Source organism: Olea europaea, unplaced genomic scaffold (assembly GCF_002742605.1).
Source record: "Olea europaea var. sylvestris unplaced genomic scaffold, O_europaea_v1 scaffold1031, whole genome shotgun sequence".
NCBI classification, from domain to species: domain Eukaryota; kingdom Viridiplantae; phylum Streptophyta; class Magnoliopsida; order Lamiales; family Oleaceae; genus Olea; species Olea europaea.
In genome coordinates, this window is record NW_019227643.1 from 106,883 (window position 1) to 122,147 (window position 15,265).

The 15,265-nt window shown below is 33.0% G+C and overlaps 1 protein-coding gene across 3 annotated transcripts; it reads left to right on the forward strand.

Annotated features, from left to right (window-relative positions):
* The first annotated feature begins 4,962 nt into the window (after positions 1–4,962).
* LOC111372812 lies at positions 4,963–9,517 on the forward strand. 3 transcript variants are annotated; one of them, XM_022995217.1, is made up of 8 exons: positions 4,963–5,134; positions 6,263–6,769; positions 7,021–7,186; positions 7,600–7,897; positions 8,176–8,248; positions 8,322–8,412; positions 8,527–8,606; positions 8,934–9,517. In XM_022995217.1, exons 1-8 carry the CDS (start codon positions 5,060–5,062, stop codon positions 9,177–9,179), a joined length of 1,536 nt encoding a protein of 511 aa, XP_022850985.1. In that variant the 5' UTR covers positions 4,963–5,059; the 3' UTR covers positions 9,180–9,517. The 3 variants fall into 3 exon arrangements, with proteins under 3 accessions (XP_022850985.1, XP_022850986.1, XP_022850987.1); XM_022995218.1 differs by having other exon boundaries at positions 7,612–7,897; XM_022995219.1 differs by having other exon boundaries at positions 8,532–8,606; positions 8,934–9,145.
* The last annotated feature ends 5,748 nt before the right edge of the window (positions 9,518–15,265 follow it).

Consider the following 15,265-nt stretch of genomic DNA (forward strand, 5'->3'; position numbering starts at 1 on the left):
CCCCCCAAGACAGACCGAATTAGGCTCAGCCATCAAAAGAACCGGGAAAGAGAACAAAGAGCACAACAACCCACAAAAGAAACATGTAAAACCAAAGGAGACAATAGAATCAACAGAGAGAAAGAGGTGAGGTTTCTGTTGACTCGGGTTTTATTGTTTCGTAGCTCTATAATTTGAATTAGGTTTATCATTGGATGAACTGCATTACTGAATTGAATCCTAAAAAGAATGGGTAGGTACAGCTTGTTCATGAACAGCCAAACATCGCACTAACGCACTGTGAAAATTTGATAGTTTTGGTCTAAGCTTACTAATCATAAAAAAGATCTACTAAATTCATCGAGTTGTGTGAATAACAAAAAATGACTAAACAACTTTTATTGTCTGGACACTAAAATTTAAAAAATAAAAATAAAAAAAATCACAGTATTGTTCAATTTGTCCATTATTCCATTTCAAAAGTAAGTTCTATGTTTATGGTATATTTGTATGCGGTATTATAAAATACAATTAACAATATACTATCTTGAATTTTTTTATCTGATATCAAAATCCAGTGTATACAACAAGTAATCAGTATTTTGTACCCGCCCTATTTTCAAATAAATCAGTGATGAATGAATTAGTGCAAATTTGAATGGACTTTGGCCAAGTTGATATACGCTTCCCATTCCCAACAGCTGGAAAGTTGAGTTATATACTTTTTTTCACGAACGAGATAAAAGTGTAAGCATCTTAAAAGAAAGCAAAAGTAGAGTTCCAATCAAATCTTTAAACAATGTTTCTACGTGGGATATTATGACTTCTATCCAAGATAGAATTCTAAACACATTCTTTTCTGTATAAAAAACTTGGAAAATCCTCGACCATCTAAACCTTTGAAAGAATCTTGTCACATCATTATTGTGAATTAACAAAGAACAATTTTCTTGTCAAATAATCTCACGATTTTGTACAGAGAGTTTCATGACCTCAGTCTGATGCCAAGATGATGAAATTTGTTGTAAAGATAGAATTTAAATAGTTAAATGTGTTCCCTTTTTAGCCGTTTAAGTTTTTTGATGAAGATGTTCAATAAAGTAATTAAAGCTGAGAGCACATGAAGATCGTTTATTCAAAATTCATTTTTCTGACATGTCAATCTAATTTGAACAAGCTGGTTAGAAATGTCTAAACATTTTCGTAGTTAAACAAAATCATCGCACAAAAGGTGAATATCTTTTTCGGAAAATCTACGCAGCTTGTTAGATAAGCTTAAAAGTAACTCATAATTATTTTGAAGTAAAAGTTTTTATTTCCATACACGTTAAATAAACTACTTTATTTACAACTGAAGAAATTTGAGGAAGATAAAATTTAAATGTGGTTTAAATTTTTGAAAAAAGACAGTTTATTTAAGCAAATATCAAGTATTCAAATAAGTAAAATAGTGTGATGGGCCCTATAGGCATTATACTGATCTTTCTACTGCGAGTTAAATTCGATATAAGTGCATGGTACGATCTTGACATGATAATTATCATAATTTCTCAATCACTACCTATCTGTGGGCACAGAAGAATTCTTCTTTCTGCCTACTTTCTTTATTTGTGTGATGTTTCACACTTTCATGAGCTATAAATATACTCAACCACAAATTGATCAAAAATCACCTCAATCCTCCCATGATGTAGGACCGCCCATATCAAGTTTGGCCACCACCTTATAGTTGATAAAAGTTTCAGAAATTTGAATATTATAATAAGTAAAAGATAATGGTTTTTTTTACGTCAGTAATTACTCGTATTTAATTCTATCTACGTAAGACGCAGTAGTTACTCGTATTTAATTCTATCTTATTTTTAGCATGTTTCATCGATTTACTATAGATTCAATTTCTCGTCAGAAACTTGACAAATGAAATTTTGCATGAATGTGAAATGTGAAACTTCAACAGAAGACCTTTTACTTACTCTGTTATTACATTGAATCACATCCTTGAAAATTGAGGATTATAGGTATGAAAGAATTTTTGTAGCTTTGTGGGTTTTTATTTTATTTTCGATGGCAATCATTTTTTATTTTTTATTTTTTTTATCAAGGTGTCCGCCTTCGACGACTATTTCTTGGATCTGTGATCCGACCTCTCTTCACACAGACCAATTAAACCGCGGGATGTGCCTCCTATTGATCAGGGTCCGAGCGCCTCTCCAACTGAACTGCTAAAGTGCCTAATGGGTCAACACACGTTGCGCCTTGCCTTCCAAGACATTCCTGCCTACCAGTATATGCCTTGCCTTCCAAGAGCCCCACGAATCGAACCCACGACCTCTGAACTGCTAGCCTTGAAAGTACCCTTCCTTTGCCAGTGGAGAAGTGCCCTGGGGGGCGGCAATCATTTTTCTACTTATAAATAGTGTCTTAGAACAAAACCAATGGCACTGTTGTCGCCGTTGACTTGAGAGAATGAAAACAATTAATATGTAAGTACATATTTTTTTCTTCCCGATTTGCTGTTGCAAAAAAAAATTGTTTTTTGTCTTTGGCAACAGCGAAATACAGGAAGACGGTTGTCTTTCTGTAAAAATTCTGTAGGAAAATTTTGTATTTATAGAATTGTTGGAATGAAAATCACTGATATTGTGTAACTTTCTGGTTATGAGTACTGTTCGTGATTTGAAGATTGAAGTTGAGAGGGTTTCGAACGTGGTGTCTGTTGTATGGACTGAGTGATTGGTAATGGTGTGATGAAATTAGGCCATATTTGATTGGCAAGGAATTTCATGGAAAATGGAAGATGAATTCCACATTTTCACTTTTGCCATGTATGATGGCAATGTTTTTCCATGGAACTTGTTTTCTTGGTTTGCCTGCCACATAGACATTTTCTTGGTTTTCATGGGAATTGGTTTTCTAGGCTTGCTGGTGATTTTTTTTTTTTTTTTTTTAATTGGTGACAATAGAAACAATTTCTATCCCTAATTGTAAAAAAATATTTTTCTTTAATTAACAATTTTTATGTAAAACAAAGTCAAAAGAATACCAAAAGATAGATAATTTTCTTGATTTTTTTTTTTTTGGTAATAGAAACAAATTTTTTCCCCAATATCAGTAAATTCTATCCCTTTAATTGACAATTTTGTAAAAAAAAGTCAAACGAACACAAAAAAACACTTTTATTTCAACATTTTTCACGTGAAAAATTATATCAATCAAACACAATAATTAACAATTTCCAATAAAACAATTTCTAGGCAATTCAATTCCTTGAAATTTGTTTTCTTTCCACCCAAATTTCATTTTTGTAATCAAACAGACTCTTAGTGTAATTATTGATATTTGGTAATAGAAAATTGACCGGATTCTTAGACGAGTTCATGCCGTTGAATGAGTATGTCAAAGTTGATATCTTATGAAGACTTGAGAATAGAAGAAACTACAAGAAATACTGGTGAAATGATCAAACCACCTATGCCAATACCAATAATATCAAAATATGTTGCTTACGTGATATAATGCAAAAAGAAGAAAAGTTCATGGAAAAGTGGGAGTCGGGTCGAAAGAAGTACTTTTTCAGAGTGTCCTATTTTCAGTCAAATTCCATCGTTTAGGGCTTCGAAGATGCATTTTTCTGTGTTAAGGGATATAATCCTACATCAAATAAAAATAAAAATATGGACCAATTTATAAGAGTTTGAACTACTACTCTTGACATGATTAACCTTTTAAGATGAAATCCCAAATTTTATATTTTAAATGATTTTTACAATTAGTCGATATCTTTAATTCTTATTATTATCTAAAGCTAGTCGTTATTTAAGAGTTCAGTTATTACCTAAATTTTATTTACTATTTTAAATACAAGCTTTTAGTCTTGAATTTAATAAAGAATTTTGAGAAGTTTCTTGGTATTTGATATTTCAAATCAACAAATTTGGGTGTTTGTGAGATTTGTTCTTTACGTCATTACGTTAGGCTTGAAATTGAAAGAAAACGGTATTACACTGCCTAACCATTGAAATAGCAAAGCATGATAATGAACAAAGCAAAATGTGATGCATGCTGGCATAATGCAGTACACGTCTTCAATGGCACCAACGTTTGACAATTGTCAACTGAATCCAGTAAAAGTGGTTGACACATATGCCCACATCTTTACCTGTCTTCCCATGAAATAGACTGCTCTAATCATTCCAATGCCTTCTTTTTGAGTGCTCAAAAAACCTTTCAAGGGACAGATCGAATCGAATCGAGACTGTTGTCCATAAAAAATATTATTACAACTTGAGTTTTTCCTTCTTTTATCGCCTAGAAATCATGTGAGATAAAAGTCTTATGAATAGTTATGAATGAATAAAAGAAGTGAGGAATTCTCTTTCCGACTCCAATTTTTCCACTCCACAGTTGTCGCTTTTATTTTTGTTACTCTGAAAGTAGTTGTTCAACTTCAGCCATTCGGACTTTTAATAATCCTTTATATTTTTCATAAATGAATGGCGTCTTCTTCTGAAAATGGAAGTTTAATTTAGAAATAATCACTTTAAGAAATAAGCAAAGTGCCATAAATGAGTGACAAATGAGAAATTTATTAAAATTTACAATCACAACACAAAGAGTGCACCCACACGTTGATGTTATTTTTCGACGGATCATAGACCACTAAGGATTTTTCTAAGTCAACACACAACATGGATCAAATAACCAAGCTTCACTATTCTGGTACAAAATGTGACCTACAATGTTTTGCCTACATTTAGCCCCATTCTTCTTCTCATTTTTTCTCCCTTATTTTCAACTATCCAATTTTCAATAAAATAATATTACACGTAAATCAAAAGAATTTCATTTTTTTTCAACCACATATTTTTCAAAAAATACTATTTCAGCCATTAAAATTTGGAAAGAATCGGGCAGACGAGGACTTTGTATTGTACTTATCTAACTTATTTAACAATACTTGACTGTCATCTTCACACATCTCTCTCTCTCTCTCTCTCTCTCTCTCACTCTCAATATACGCCTGCTCTTCCTTTAAGAATTTTTATGACAGTAGAGTGTGCTTAACAGTTTAAGTGGAGATATGATGGAAAGTGAAGACAAGAACAAGTCCATAACTGAGATGGATGAAAGAGAAGCTACAATTTCAGTTCCTGAGGTAAGTATTTGCTCTTTCTTCACTTTGTTTCTGGAAGATGCTCTTTAATCATTGATTTGTTGTGAAGAATCTACAAAGAACAAAAAAAAAAAAAAAGAAAAAATGAAAAGAAGGAAGGAAAGAAGGAAGTTAGTTAGTAGTATTATTTGTCATGATTAGAAGCATTTTGTCTGTCTTTGATAATTTTATTTTTCTATTTACTCTGTTTTGCAGTTTCTTGAACGAATCATCTATGGTTCTTTGGTGTGTAAACATGATTCTGTTGAAAATTTTAGCTTATCGCTACTTCATTTCTTCTTCTTCCAACTAAATTTTGAGGCAAGATTTAAACTGACTCCTGGCCAAAGTTGAACCACATCGTCTAAAAGCTCGCAGATGACTAACGAGCTTTGTTCTTTGTCATTTTCAAGAATTTGGGGGTAGAATGGAGGGTCTTGTTTGACACACTTCACATGGGAAAGATCCAAGACTTCGAAAAAAGGCATTTCTGATGTTTAATTTCTGAGCTTCACAAAATTCTCAGTTTTTATTTTATTTTTTTAAATGGGAAACACCTGCAGTAAAGAATTAACTTCATATTTATTTTTATAAGAGCAGATTGTAAATTACTTTAGGTGCCTTCAATGTGGAAATACTCCTTATAATCTAGGATTGAGAAAGATACACACATTTGATAGTTTTCTGGTTGAGTAAGTCGAGCAGAGAAAAGGTCTTACAATTACTGGAATGCTGATTACTACAGAGTACTAGCATATCAATTCACTAATGATAGCTTTAAAATTTAGTGCAGTTTACGGATAGAATTGAGACGATTAAACTTAATAATTAGGAAGTCAGATCTCGAGATTATAAGGGAAAAAGGGTAGAAAGCTGCGATTTTCTAGTGTGTGTGTGTGTGTGTGTATTCGAAGTGTTGTGCTGCAGCGTCAATTTCCTCTCAGTCGACTGATGCAACAGCTAATTTTTGCAATCTAATTACTCCTGATATCTAGGTCCTAGCATGCATATTCCTATAAACAAATTAAATGCTTATAGTTCATCTGCTTTATAAGTAAATTTCCTTTGTGATGCTTACAAGATTTACTGAACGACAGCTTGAATAACTAACCATGTTCTTTTGGTTTTCAGGAAGAGAAATCCTCCGGGATAACAAGAGAATCATCAAACGTTAAACATTGGAGGAAACAGAACCTTTTCTTGGAGATACCTAGCAGAACATTGGAGGTATCCCGTCAAGAGTTTGTTCAAATAAAGATGGCTCCTACGCCGACTCCAACTCCAACTCCCACTCCCAAAAGAGTGAATTTCCTTTTAACGCCTAGTCCTTCTGATGCAAAATTTAGTGGATCTCCTTATCCTTCATCCAAAGCCAGACCATCCATCAAGAATTTGCTGCCAAAACTAAGCTTCAAGTACCGAAGTTCTAATTCCGATATAGAAAAGGCTGGCAACCTTGATTCAGGTTTGTCAACTACCAGGAAGCAAGATAGTCCATCCATATTGAGGTCATGGTCACCAACAAAAATTTTCACGCCTCGCATGAAGAGCACGACATCCTTACCTGTAACTCCAATTGTACATTCAAATCCAGACTCTGTCCGTGATGGACATATAAACGGATCTGCACCCCTTGATGTAAGTTCTTTAACGCTTGATGTTGTTATTTGGGGAAAAAAAAAAACTTTACAAGGATTTGACTCGAACACCAATCCCTAAGTGGCACTTGATCTCGGTGTACCAAATTATTGGGAGCCAAATATTAAACAATAGAATCTTGAGATACTTGATAACCGTTATTCTTCCCATTTTTTAGTTTCATACAGCTTATTAGTTTAATCGTCTGGTTCATAGATTGAAATGTTCATTTATGTGACTGTTTCTTGCAGACAAAATTTGCACAGCGGCATTTGTCTAGATCACTTTCTGTCCCAGACCTCAACAAAGACAAAAGCACCCGGAAAATTGATTCCTTCTTTCGTGTGATTCCCTCAACTCCTCGAGTGAAGGATGGCATTTCAGAAGTGTCAACGGTGACCACACCTGGACCATCTGGTAATTTTGTCTTACAAGTGTCATCAGTTACAGTAAAGATCACTAGACATTGGAAGCTATTTATACTTCTATATATACATAAAGCAGTAAAACATTTTTTTCTATGAAGAACATTGAATTATAATTGATAAAAGCATTTGTGGATCAAATTTGTGTAGCATAGCACATGCCTTGTGTCCATATTCACTCCTAGCCTTTCTTGTTTCATTTAGACCTAATTTCAGTAACAGATTTTTAATATCTTCTGCTTATTTCGACTGCTGAATTTGCAAACAAGCTTTTACTGCTCGCAATTTTTTGTAGTTGGATAGAAAATGTTTATGGAGTTTTTGTTGGCTGCATGTCCAAATGTTTTTTTTATAGCCCATTTATGGCATTGCTGTTTCTATCTTTTGATAACCTCTTCAAACCAGAGAATAATGAAGATGATGGTGAAGATATACCTGAAGAAGAGGCTGTTTGTCGAATATGCTTTGTTGAACTATGTGAAGGTGGAGAAATGCTCAAGATGGAATGTAGCTGCAAAGGTGAACTAGCTTTGGCTCATCAAGAATGTCTTGTAAAATGGTTTAGCATAAAAGGCAACAAGATGTGTGATGTTTGCAAGCAAGAAGTTCGAAATCTACCTGTCACACTTCTGCGTATCCAAAGTACTATAAATCGCAATACTAGAACAACTAGCTTTCGACATATAGAAATCAATGGATACAGGCAAGTGCATAGTATTAAACTCTCTGTGAAGTTGACAGAAATTCTCTTAGAAAGTTTTTCTACGGCCGTCAAACAAATAAACATCATTATTCTGGCTTTAAACAGTACTATCTTTCAGCTTCTTATTTTTGTTTGTCGTGTGGGTCGTCCAGTAAACCGGTCCCACTTTCTTTGAACTTTTTCCCTTGAAAACGTCGAGAACTCAACATGTCAAGTATATGAATAGACTGCTGCCTGAAGATTTTTTATTTTTTACTTTTTTTTATTTTGTGGAACAGAGTTTGGCAAGAAGTGCCGATTCTTGTCATTGTTGGTATGCTGGCCTACTTTTGTTTTCTTGAGCAGCTCTTGGTAAGATTAACAACTTTTGATTAGATTGAGATCTTCCTGTTGGTTCTTCATTTATGTTTTAGTTTATTTGCAGATTAATAAGATGGGTGCAAGTGCAATAGCCATATCGCTTCCATATTCTTGTGTGCTTGGTCTTCTCTCATCTATGACCTCTTCAACCATGGGTATGTTAAAATTTTAGTTCCAAATGGTTTGTAGATTTGAACTTAAAAATCTGGTGCAATATCCTCCTAGTTTCGTATTCATGATTATTTCTAACTAAATATTTTTATTTGTAGTAAAGAGAAGATTTGTGTGGGTATACGCATCCGTTCAGTTTGCTCTCGTTGTTCTATTTGCTCATCTCTTTTACTCCTTGGTAAGGATCAATACTTCTTATCAGGGGTGGAGCCAGCACCCGGCGAACCCCTTCGACCGCTAGTGTTGGCTCCGCTGGAAATATTTCTTTTTCTCTTACATTGGGTGGTCGTGCTCACATGAATTCCTAGATCCACCACTAGTTTTTATACCTCAGAGTCTTTCTAGGTTAATTTAACTTTCTAGAATTAAGTATCATATATCTGCATTCACACTTTGAATGTCTGTTGAGGTGGACTATACAAAATTGAACAGTACAAAAGAGGAAAGAAAAAAGTGAATTTGATCATTATTTTACTGTCTAATTTGTTACTTTTGCAACTGGTAGGTTCATGTGCAACCAGTTTTATCAATTCTTCTCTCAACATTTGTGGGTTTTGGTGTTGCAATGAGTGGAAGTTCTATGCTCGTAGAGTTCCTGAGATGGAGAAGGCGTGGACGTGATGTTACAAATCAGAATCAAATGAGTAGCCAAGTAGTGTTAAATCAGACTAGGTGGCCTCAAATGAATCAAACTGCAACGTCGTCTTATCAAACAGAAGCAGAAAATCCAGAAACGTTTAGCGGCAGATGATCAGAATCAAATCAACAATCTGCAAACTGAAAGAGTTCTTGTATTTATACAAAGACGCGGTAGATTTTTCAGTATGTTTGCATATTGTTTGATCTCTTCTTACTACGTTGAAATGAAAAATTAGAGACTATAGGCCAAAAATGATCATGCGCAAGTCTCAAATTTTCTTTGAAGCTAAAGGTTTGGAAGGGGAGCAGGAAGATTGCTATCTGTATTGGCAATTACCCCACACATTCTCCTGTATTTACTAATCCTAGCTTCTCTAGATTATTTACCTTGTGCAATTTACTGTATATTTCAGAAATTCATCACTATAGTCAATAATTTTATACGAGGAATTAGTGAACTCAATCACTTATTGCCGTTACATGTTCTATAGACTTGTATATAACTATTGAGAGTGAAGATATTCTATATGACGTAAATATTCCATCCAAAAATTTTCTAAGCTCAATTCATAATTATCCAGTGTTTGGTGCTAATTTTTTTAGCCAAAAAATTAATTTTTTGACCATTACTACAGTAAGCCATCTTTTTTGACTTCTTCCCTCATAAGTGGGACCCACCTTTTAAGCTAACGGTTAAAAATATGGACGACAAGAAAATTCGTTCAACCCGACACCCGTGAGGCCCCACCCCGAATGGGGCGAGGATTACCCGCCTAAGTACATGGGACAAGTACAGGGCAAGGGTTATTGCCCCGAAGTGGATATGGAATGTGTATGGGAAACATAATTCCCGTCCGGTTTAATGTTAATTTCAAATTTAATTTTTTATCAAACAAAAATAATAGATTTATCATTATTTTGAAAGAGAACATAAATTGTTTTTAATAAATTGGTAAAAAATTAATAATATTTACTAACTAAAGACATAAAAATAATAATAATAAATGGGGTTATAAACCCCGCCCCGAATCCTTTATGGGGTAAGATAACAAAAATACCCCACGAGACGAGAGAGGTAATGGCCGATCCATCCCATACCCGCTCCATTGCCATCCTTAATTAAAAATTGATTTTCAAAATCAACACTAAACAAGCTATTAAATTATTGCACAAAAGAAACATGAAACTTTTGAAACAAGCTTAGTCAATTTTACTTAACTCGAGCTTTATTAAACTTAAATCAGGACAGGGTTGATTTGACTTAACTCGAGCTCAATTAAACATTTTATCTCTAAATAATGATTTTCGTCCAAAAAATTGTTAGTATGTTTTAAAATGAGGGACAAATAATTAATCGCAATTTTTTTTTCTTTTTGCTCATTTAGAAATACGAGTTTCTAAGAAGACTTTTTAATTCCTTTTAAACGGATTTTCGGATGAAATCCTGGGACAATATAAGTTAATTAACAAAAGATTGCGGATAAAAATGAAATGGAAAAAGTTGATAATGTAATTTAGAGGTTAAATTCATCAATGATCATCCAACTTTATAGTTAGTGTCACCATGACCACTTAATTTGATTTTGTTTCACTATGATCACCCAATTTAATACTTAGTGTCACAATAACCATCCAATTTGATTTTATTTCTCCATGACCACCAATTTCATATAATGTTTCAACATGACCATAGAACTTCATTTCACCATTTTCATTAATTTTAAAAATGGGTAAATTTGTAACTTTGCATTACACACATGGAGAGAGAGATATATATATATATATATAATAAATTTTAAAAAATAAAATAAAAACTTATTTTTAAAAAAAGTTAATTAAAATATAAAATAAAATAAAAATTTTCTTTAAAAAACGTTCCTTAAAAAAATAAAATCAAAGAAAAACTTATTTGAAAAAAAAAAAGATTTTTAAAATAAAATAAAAACTTATTTTAAAAAAGTTACTTGGAAAAATAAAATAAATAAAAACTTATTTTAAAAAATGTTTAAAAATTTTTTTTGAAAAAACTTTTATTTTTGTTTTTTAAAATTTATTTGATATATAAAATGCAAAATTACCATTTTACTCCTTTAAAAATTAGTGAAATTGTGAAAAGAAGTTGGGTGACTATAATAAAATGTTATATAAAATTGGGTAGGCATAATGAAATAAAATCAAATTAGGTCGATAGTTAGAGTAAAACTCTGTCAAAAATTTATAACACGAATAGAAATAAATTTAGTTGGCCCCAAATTTAATATGAAAAATGGTTAGTGGTACCCTTTGACTCATTGTAATTTGACCTTTTAACTGGGAGTCTTTTTTTTTTTTTCCTAAGAAATTAAATCTCAAAACTCTCTTGATATGTATTCTGATGTTAGTAAAGTTCCTAATGAACGTAAATTTCTTAAATTTTGAATATTACTCCTTTCTTTTTGTACATTCAATATATTTTCAATGACACTACTGAAATAAATAAATAAATAGAATCTTGAAAATCCTCATTTGATCTAGAAAAGAAGAAAAGCTAAGGGGTAACATGTTCTCTTTGCTATTTTCAATCCGTTTTCTGTTTTCGATTTTTCAAAACAGTGAAAACACATTCTTTTTTCCATTTTTGAAAATAAATTAAAAAAAAAAAATTATACTGAAAACTCAAAACAACAAAAATGGCATTTTAAAGCCCAAACGCGCAAAATATGAAAACATGGCAAACGGTTTCATTTCCCCCAAAATTCTTGCTCTTTCTTGAGCTACCAATCTGTCACCTCCTTCCATCAATAACAACCACCACTCGCCACCGAACCCACACACCACCGACACCTCTTCACCTCCCTCTACAACCTTTGACCATTGCCTGCCCACCAGACCGTCGGAAACAACACCAACCGCATCCAAAACCGTGAGTGCAGTCATGATTTTTTTCCCAATTACTTCCACATCCGGCCACCCTCTCGATCATGGAGCACCACCACAACATTCCTGTCAACCAGGTGCATATAGTTCTACCATGGGTCACCCTCAATTTCGTCCATACTCGAATGAGCTTGTTGGAGCATTCCTTGAGATTTGTGAAAATTTGTCTTTCAATTTCACCTTTTCTTTTATAGATTGATTTGGCAAGTATCTTATGTTGAATTTAAAAATTTCTTAACGAGTTTTGCTTTCGCAATGGCATCTCCCCAAATGGCAGAGGACTTCAGGAAGATGATTTGGATCATTCTACAGATGAAGCTCTTCTACGATAGAAATTGGTAAAGATGTTTTACTATGCCTCGTCTGCATTTTTTTATTGAAGTAATAATTGTTAAACTTGTCTATATCCTTAAATAGATGATTTCCCCTTGATTAAACACTATCTGTGTTGTGTAATTTAGATTGAAATACACTGAAGTTTCCTTTTCACAATCTCTTGTCAGTTCTTATATCACTGATTGCTACCTTAAACATGTTGTGTAGGTATAACATAGGAATAAAACTAGCTTACCAAATTTTTGTGAACATATTGATCTCTTTTATTTTAGGATATGAGATTTCTCTCTCCTATTTTCAACCACACAATCTTCAATAAAATAATATTACATGTAAATCGAAATCTTTTCTTTCTTTTTTAACCACTCATTTTTTCAAAAAATATTATTTCACCCATTTTCATTTCTAGAAAATGGGGGCCAAACGGGGGCTAATGTTGGTATTCAAAATTCTCCAAGGCAAGAGGTAAGTAATAATATTGCTGCCATATGCCCCTATAAATTCGATTTGTACCAAAGCTGAAAATAGTCCAAACTGTACATCCAAGAGTCAATGAAATTTAAGAGTTAAATAGATCCGGTTCTGATTTCCCTACCAGAAGGTTAATAGGTTATTCATTTTTAATTCTTTCCAAAAAAATTTATTTTTCCATGCAGATATTGCATCTTGAAAAAAGATTACAAAACCAATTTTCCATTCACTGTGCTTTGGAAAAAGCATTAGGTTGCAGGGTATCCTGCCACGATATAACATATGAAATTGCAATGCCTAAGGTAGCAATCTTTGGTCTTTATATGATCAAAATTTAAGAGTGGGTAATAGAAAAAGACATCTCTTTCAGATTTCACCTGGTGCCTTAGCTGAGATAGCATCTATTGATAGTATTGCTTGTTGCTAATTAGCAATCTAAAACATTTGGTTGCAAAATGCGAGTAGATAGCTTGGTAAAGACTTCAGGAAGCACACGAGGATCTATTGCTGATTCAGAATGTGAGATAGAGGGTGCTGTTGGAAATTAATTTGTTGTTCAAAATCGAAGAAAAAAAGGGTATCAAAACTAACCGTTATGTTAGTTTTTTGACATTTTTTATTTGAGATTGGTAGCTTTTCATCCTTGTTTTGCACCATTTTGTGAAAAACTTGTCAATGCCTATAAATAGGTGATTCAAGTGCAAGAAAGATATATTGAGTTCCATTAAAATTTATCCCCAAGTTATACTTCCAATATTGAGAAAATTAATCACATAATCCTTCATTTTTCACTTGTTCATTGTGAAGAAACACCTTTGCTTTTTGGTGTTCTTCTTGTCAAGACTTGTTTAATCCTACAAACTATTTGTTGAAATCCTTAAAAAGCATTGGAAATGAGGCAAATAATGTTTGAGGACAGCGAGATTGATTTCGTGTTCAAGCCTACATTGATATACTTTTATAATTTTTCTTCTCCATTGCCATTATTTTTTCAACAATCTCAAACGTTATTGTTACTATTATTGCAATGGAGACAGAATCTACACTTGCTACTATCAAAATGATAATTTAAGATCTAGTACGCTTGGATAGATTCGATGGTGCAAATTTCACAAGATGGCAAGACAAACTTAAATTTCTATTAACAGCTTTGAAGATCTTCTACGTGCTTGATCCAAAACTAGAGCCCATTCCCAATGCAACTGACAAGGATATTGAAGGAATTCGCGTAGAAAGGAAGAAATGAAAGAGGACAAATTGATAGGTCATGACCATATCCTAAATGCATTATCTGATCGCCTCTATGATCTCTACACTAACACTACACCGACAAAAGAAATCTGGTACGCGCTAGAAAGCAAATACGAAGCCGAGGAGGAAGGTACCAAAAAGTTCTTAATATTTAAGTATTTTGATTTCAAATTTTTGGATAATATACCATTATTGCCTCAAGTGCATGAGTTGCAAATAATTGTAAACAAACTGAAAGCGGTGAAAATCGAACTTCCCGAAACATTCTAAGTGAATTCTAAGTGAGAGCAATTATTGCTAAACTTCTTGATTCTTGGAAAAGGATAAGGAAGAAGATTATTCACAATTTCGAAGATTTTTCTTTGAAAGATATACAAAAATATCTTTGTATTGAGGAAGAATCAAGCACAAGAGATAAGATTGAAAATTCTTATGATGGCTCTTTAAAGGCCAATGCCATGGACAATGTGAACAACTCCAACAAATTTAAAAAGAAAGGAAAATTTCTTGGTCCTAGAAAGGATCAAGGAAAATTAAAAAACAAAGCCAAAGGATCTTGCTATATTTGTGGAAAATCAGGACACTATGCCAAGGATTGTAGACATAGGAAACAATAAAAGAAAGAAGGACAAGTGAACTCCGTTGATGAGATTATCGCCACGATGAGCGAAATCAATGCAATCTAAGGCAAAGTTCCGGGCTGGTGGTACGATACATGCGCTACAATCCATGTATGTTATGATAAGTCTCTCTTCAAAACTTATCATGACATTGAAGACAATCAAGAAATACAAATGGAAAACGAAGGAAGATCAAAAGTGATTGGTAAAGGAAATGTGAAACTCATTTTCTCTTCGGGAAAGAAAATCACTTTGACAAATGTCTTGCATGTACCGGAAATGAATAGAAACTTAGCAAGTGGTGTACTATTGGGAAAACTTGGAATTAAATCTGTTTTTGAATCTGGAAAGCTTGTATTAACCCATAATGGGCACTTTGTTGGAAAGAGCTATTCCACGAAGGAATGGTCAAACTATATACTATTAAGGATAACTCAATAAAGTTAAATCTTTTGCGTATGTTACTGATTTATTTAATTTATGGCATTATAGATTAGCACATATAAGAGTTAATACTATGAAAAGAATGATTAAATGTGGATTAATACAATGTGATATTGACAACTTCGAAAAATGTGAAACATGTGTTAAATCAAAAATAATT